General features: G+C 37.1%; 1 protein-coding gene across 2 annotated transcripts in view; it reads left to right on the forward strand.

The window, feature by feature from the left end:
* The window catches only part of DCLK1 (doublecortin like kinase 1), a gene marked incomplete at its 3' end in the record, with an annotated part of 248,547 nt that extends 241,470 nt beyond the window's left edge, over nucleotides 1-7,077 (forward strand). The window contains exon 16 of one of the 2 annotated variants that reach the window (XM_082013947.1): nucleotides 6,913-7,077. In XM_082013947.1, the coding sequence (XP_081870073.1) occupies nucleotides 6,913-7,077 (165 nt within the window). The remainder of the gene's footprint in view (nucleotides 1-6,912) is intronic. The other variant, XM_082013948.1, reaches the window with a different exon arrangement.
* Nucleotides 7,078-7,287: the final 210 nt, after the last annotated feature.

A 7,287-nucleotide genomic window follows, 5' to 3' on the forward strand; every position in this document is an offset into this window, starting at 1 on the left:
AATTGACCTGAATTCACAAAAATGAAAGCAGGTCCCAAGGAAAATGTAACTAACATTACAAAAACTCTCTTTGTTAGTATTAAACTATTCATTTCTTCTCCATACCTTTGATAATTTTCATCCCCAGTTTCTAGCAGTCTTCTAAAATACCTTTTTAAATGGCACTATTTCCTCCTCCAATCAACCACAAAACCTTTTCCTTTCTCTGCCTAAAAGACTTTCCTATTTAAAGTACGTCAAAGTCCTCATTTTCTGAGCACTCATTCTGCATCCCGTTATATTCCCTTTCAGTAAGACAATACGTGCAAGTGTTTTTAAGTGACATGACTTTTTTGAGATACTGAAATACAACAAACCTTATGTAGAGTAATAGTTGTTATAGTAGGCATGAGGTATGGAAAATCTTACAGTGTTCCTTGAATATGAGGAACAGAAAAAGCACAGGGGCCAAATCAGTAAAACCTTTTGGAACCCAGACTGATACACGTTTTAAAAGCAGCCCACCTAATGCTGTTGCGACATCAGCCCTGCAATCAGAAGTGCAGAAAAGTCCAAAGCATCCTCAGTGGGGAATGAGACCTGGAGGTCCCAGCTAAACCCCGCAGTCTGCACTGCCCAAAGGCTGGTGAAACCTTTTTTTCCTGCTAGCCAGGAAAGCTAGCCTTGGTGTAGCTGGGTAATGCCCATGGTGCAATCACATCTTCATTCACCCCAAATTGCCAATGTCAAGTCAAAGACAGCAGAGATACCTGTCTCTGAGACCAGGTACTAGCTTTGGGATTAATTTTTTTTCTCCAAAGTCAGCCCATTCTCTGATAGATCTCTTTGTAAAAGGCTTAAAGCCAATGCATTAGTCAATCCAAATGACATCTTCATTGTCCTTCAGAAATATCATGACTGATAGATTTAATTCTTATAAGGAACTTACCTTTAAGATGTTCTTAACTGAGGCTTTTAACAGTTTGTATTACTCAGGTTTTTTGTCCAGAATATTAAGAGTGAAAATATTTCAAGCCTTCTCTTTAGCCCCAGCTCTTGCAGTGTCTGGTCCATAGCCGCCTTCAGCTGCTTTAGCTGTTCCTCCAAATGGCAGCATATTTTGAAGGCAATATTTTGCATAATTTGCCAATGCTTTCTTCGACCCTGAATTTCCTTACTGGTTCTGGTTTATGTCTGAATCTTAACATTATTTTAATAGCCTGAATTTTCTGCCTTTTCTGGGCTGATTCAGAATATCAAGGGAGCAGCAGACTGAGTGTATATAATATAAAATATTGGCAGAAAATATTAGTATATGTAGTATTATATATAAGATTAATATAAAATGCTAGCCTATGTTATTTTTTTATATGTCCACAGGCACTATATAAAAACTAAAGGAGCGAAATAAAACCCAGGAAATGTATGGGAAAGTCATTAATGATCTTATCGATGTAATGACAATAGCAAGGAGATGAGTTACATTGGATGCTTAACAAAATCATCAATCCAATCAATACTGAATGCATAAAATACTGGATTTTTAAAATACAGTTCTCACTGACACGGTTAAAAAAGTATCTGAATAGCTCATTTGAAAATCTATAGTTCCATTCTCTGTGTTTGGTTCCTAGTTCCCATTACTTTGCATCTGTCAAGTTACTTACACCTGTCCCAAGTGGATAGAATACACTTTCAAGTCAAAAGTTACAGCCAGACGTTTTGACAATGGGCAAAGTAGTTGGGAATCAGCCTCGCTATCTGTAAAGTGCCATTTCTAATACCGTAAAACCCCCTGTAAACTGAATATTGGTAAAAACAGGCAAACATCTAAACTAATTTAAAATCTCTTCTCCTGCTCTTTGACTAAGAAAACCACAACTGATTTTCAAACTATAAATAAAACTCACCCATGCAAACAACTTGGCACTGTCTCTTCCACATGTAATTGAAACCAGCTGAGGAATCGTGTCTCTAAAAAGGGGGGATGTCAAAGAATAAACACAAATTTAAATACAGCAATATGAATTCAGCAGTTATACGTGTAGAATATTTGTCTTTGTATTCGCTCACCAATACAGTACAAAGCATACATCAAATTGATTTGGTTTTCTTTCTTTTTTACTTTCATTTTAGCTAAATTCCATGCCAGAAGTTACATGGTGCGCTAAAGCACTGGCCTTTTGTATTTGGAGGTCTAGGTTCAAATCCACTCGATTAATTTGTCCCCTCGATGTGGTCATTTGCACGTCTCCAAATCACCGTGTAACTTGACTTAGTTATAGCTTGTGCCTTAGGGGCTAAAAATAACATGTGTCTTTCACTCCTGGACTGAGGTGCATTGCTAAGTTTGAAGTACTCTCCAAAAAGTGTCTTGAATCATGAATCAATCACAGACATGTGTGTATATATATATATAATTTTACATATATATATATAAAATGAGAGACCCATGGAAAAAATAAAAAAAGGTCAGACTGAAGGGCTGCCTGGCTTGTGCTAAAAGCATTGTTTAATGGTCATTTTTTCTGTAGGGAAACCTGCCATTACGTATCTCAACGTATCGAGGTCGCTAGCCAGAAGCTTAAGGAAATAGGATAAAATTACCTAGGTGTGAACATTTAAATATATACATACACATACATGTATATAAAAGAATGCGCTGGAAGAAAAATACCAGTGTTTCAATCCATATGCCCCTGTAACTCCACACACTAAACAAAGCATCGCGAAAATTGCAAACAAATTGCAAATATGCTCCTGCAGAATGAAAGTGAGTGAAGGGAAGGGTTTCTTAGATTAATGCATGAACAGCTGCATCCCCAGTTCAGTCTCCTGGCTGGTATGAATAATGGATGGGCTAAGAGGCAAAATGCACAATAATGTTCTTTTATTAATGAAATGAATATATATCTATATTTGGTGGCCAGCAGTAAATTAAGACAAGTGATAAGAAAAACAGTCACTGCTCGCATTCATAAAATGCAGTTACTCCAGTGCAATAATTACTGACTTGACAGAAAATATCACTCCACAGCTAAAATAAGGTGCTTCCCACTGCAAATCCAACATATATATATATATATCTCAAAGCAGTTTTAGTTTTTAAATGTCTGTTCATAAACACAGAGTTCACTGTTTTCCAAGAAAAAAGATTTTGTATGGCTCAGGAGTCCTGCAACATCAAGATATAGAAATCACGAAGACGACACTCCCTGTGGCAAAATCCTGGGAAAATGCTAACTGCACCTTAGTATATAGGTGACAGAAGCAATGATTTTAAAATAAAGCTCCATTACTTCAAATTAAATGCATTTCCAAAAATGGCTTGTTAACCATTTGGTACTGGGTGTCAGGATTACTAAATGTTGATGCAAAATACATTAGTGCTTAATGAAGTGCTTCAGACCCATCAGCACCAAACTATTAGAGGCAATCCACTTTGCTGCTGCTGCATACGAAGCTCTACATTTCCTCATATGGATTGTAAGAGGACAGCTGCACATCTTAAATAAGAATGCTATCCTTACATTTTAGTTACCATTACTGTCGTATAGTGCTCAAACTTCTCATTCTCTCACCTCAAGCCAGGAAAAAAAAAAAGTCAAAATGTGATAATGAAAATCTGGGATTTGCAGCCCTGTGAAGCATAAGTGCACTTCAGATCCTCTTATTATTTATTGAAAGAGTATCTCAAAGTAGAAATTCCCTGGAAATCCATAATGGAGTGGTTCATGCACCGGTGAACCACCCAGCTGAATAGTAGATGAAATAATATATCTATTAAACCAAAGCAATGCGTATAAGAGGCCTTTGTTACAAAAACAGTGATAATAATGAAAAAGCTGATTTTTGGAATATGCCCACATGCACAAGAGAGTACAGTAGGTGAAAAATGCACTTACAAAACACATGCAGTTATTACTCAAATGTATCTTACCATTTTCCCTCCATTCCAAGGCATTAATCCATCATACTTTGAAAGTCTTCAGAGGTAAAAATTAACCGTGACCTCATTAAATGAAACCTGGCATTTGTGCAGAATGCAGGGTGGCCGTACTGCCTGGTAGTGTAATAGGCACTGGAAGTCCAAAACGTCATCATTAAGGTTGGGCAGAATAAAGCCGGTCTTCCATGTTCTGTAGGGCTTATGAGTCTGTGGCCAGAACTGACCCATCTTCTGGTTCTGACATGTTAAACACTAAATGTTAGAATATGATTCGTGTATTTTTGCTTTCAGTAGGTAAATGTTCCCTTCTTTGGCTCTCTGTGACTTTATACATTTTTATTCGATACGCTCTCTGGGTGAGAAAAGTTCTGAATGTCTCTCAGCCCAGGACAGTAGCTGCAACAATGTCCCTCAGTCTACAAGCATGCCTTTATAAAGACCAAATTCAAGGGAGACTTGGGATGAAAATGTAAAGAAAAACAGAGTCTCAAAATATGTCAGGAAGTTTCTGAAGGGTTAGGAAGCCAGAAATATTTGGTCCTACAAACTGCAGCATAAAGTGCTGGATTAGGTGAGATGATCAGGATTTTTTGCTTAACATTTTTGATTAACGAGGCAGGAAGTGCCTTGATGTCTATTTGGACAAACATATTTAAACAAAGGCACCGAAAGCTTCCCCCAAAACTGTAGAAAAGTAGTTATCTTGGGTTTTATTTTTTAAAGACATCTTTAAAATGATGTCCTGATATTTAATTATCTAGCTAGTTTTGCAACTTTGTAATTTTGTCCTTTAAAAAAAGCAATATCCTAGACTAAATTTCAAAAAGAATCTTTCATTCAAGAGTAATCACTTCTATGTAATTTGCCTAATTTTAAATACCTTCAATTTTTACATATACATATACCATTCTCATGTAGCAGGTTTTAAAAATAAATTTTGAATTTAATACAAATATTTTTATTTATTCAACCAGAAATGTTTAACTTTCTCAGAGCAGAGTATCTGTTACCACAGGATGATGTGATGTGGTTTAAACTTTAAATAAATGCTTATTTCCTGTAAGCATAAAAAAATCTTTTAAATGGAAATCTGTATTTTATAGAATGGTAATATATGCCATTCTTTTCAATTTTCACACAGAATTACATACTGTATGCAGTATATTCACTGTGTGTAAAAGATCTAGGTATTCTTCTGTTTCACATTAAAAAATAATCAAAAACTGAATTGGTTCAAGGCTAAGAAACGTAGAAGGCATTGAAAATACTAATTAGAGCTCTTAACCAAAAGATTAGCAGTAAACAAAGAAATTCTCAGCAGATGAGGTGTGTTGGATTTTGTAGCAATTATTATTTAAAATACGGGGATGAACTTATCAAAGTTAATTATTTTACTCCTTTAAGGTAGTGCTGTGTAGGTTCTAGACACAAAAATAATAGTTCAGCAATTTAGCCTAACTAAATCCATTTGCTATAGTAGCTCTGTACTCTTGTCCATCTTTCTGTCTCTATTACATCATTATTGAATGCTGATTGCATTATTTTAGAGCAGGGATTGCTGTAATGCTATTCTGCACTGGTATGATGGATTTAGTTTTCATTTTGTTCTCAAAAATATGCTGGCTATAAATACAGCTCTGCTCTCCTATGGGGCTCACACTATAACTGGTAAATTTTCCAGAAAAATCAGTCATGTGTATCTCAAGAGAAAACAATAAATCCTTTGAAGCCGAATAACCTTTTGGCTGCATCCTTTTAAATGGAGATTTTCATACTAGGGACAAATTTTACAAGCCTTAGCAGATAAATCTATTCAGTTCTCAAAGTTATCTTTGCCTCCAGTGCCATGATCAGATATTTGTTTGCATTTTGTATATCATCTTCCTAGCCACCTGCCCTTTCCCATTTTGCTTTTTCCAAAAAAATTAAGGGCCATGTTTTAAGAAGGCAGGCCCTGCTTCAGAAGGCAGTTAACTATGTGTCAAAGTGCTCTTGCTGAATCAAGGCCATCCTGTTGAACTTGTAATATTACAGCAATTTCAGGGACTGCAGTCTAATACCCTGTAATCAAGAAAACAGCGAAACCCAGTCCCATGCTTGAAATCATTGGCCAGACTTGGGCTGCCCTTACCTGGATTGCAGTTTCCCCTTGTAAATGTGCCAGACAAAGCAGAAGAAGAGATGTGGCTAGAAGTCACAGCCATCTTATTAAGACTTGTATTCTCCACAGTGGCAGATACTGAGCAAAATATAAAGCCCACCAAGTAAATGTTCTTTCCCCCCCCATTTTTAGATACTTTAAGTAGACCTAGATAAAATTAGTGGAGTATTTAATTCCAGAGACCTTGGTTAACAGGAAGATTAACGGGGTGGTCAGGCTAAACAGTCTTTCTGTCAGAGCTCTTCAGCGTTCTCCCTAAGAACATCCACTGAGCAGCATGAGGAGGTGTTAAAGAGCTGGGCTAGCTCCCTTCGGTGTTTGCTTTTCTCTCTTGTCTGACAACTTCATCACAATCCATCTTTGTTAGCCAATTGCACTGACTTGAACATGGGTGAGTGTGTATCAGCCTTCGTTAGGTCAAATCAAAGACAAGAGTACATATCTGCTTTGCCTGTAGAAACAGATATATACTTTGAGAAGGGTGGGGGGAAGGTCAGTTGGTATTTGGCTTGAAATTTGAGTCTATTAAAGGATAAAATTAATAGCATCCAGAAGTAGAACATATGGCATCCATATATATGGTACTGTATCTGCTTGATGATGTCACACTACCTCTTAAGGTTTGGGAAATGCACTTTTTAAAGCGTTTAGCTATGTTGTGGGCTCAACCTTTCAGACCTGACTGAGTCAGAACAGGTTTAATTTGGTCTGAACATTTATTACCCATGGTATTTGCAGGCCACATAAAACCTCATGGTTTTCATTAGCTTTGCATTTCACACACAGCCTAATTTCATTTATTCTTATTTTATGCCCCTGCCAGACCACCGCTCTTGATAAGGAGAGGCAGGTTTTCCGACGAAGACGCAACCAGGATGTGAGGGGACGATATAAGGCACAGCAAGCTCCACCTGAACTCAACTCCGAATCGGAAGACTATTCACCAAGTTCATCCGAGACTGTTCGCTCACCTAACTCACCCTTTTAATAAAACACTTTTACTCAAAAGTCTTGGCTTTAACCCTTTGAGACCCTGAAAATCCTTCAGACCTGTGTGAAGTGATTACAGCTGATCTACCCAGCAGTAGATGCTGGGATGGTGGAACACAAAAGGGTGCTCACAGAATCTTTGTAAGAATAATTTCCTAATTGATTGAAATACCTGTCCTCTCTTTAGATTGCAACTTGCTGCTAATAT

This window comes from Phaethon aethereus (genome assembly GCF_964289735.1).
Source record: "Phaethon aethereus genome assembly, chromosome: 1".
Lineage (NCBI taxonomy): Eukaryota > Metazoa > Chordata > Aves > Phaethontiformes > Phaethontidae > Phaethon > Phaethon aethereus.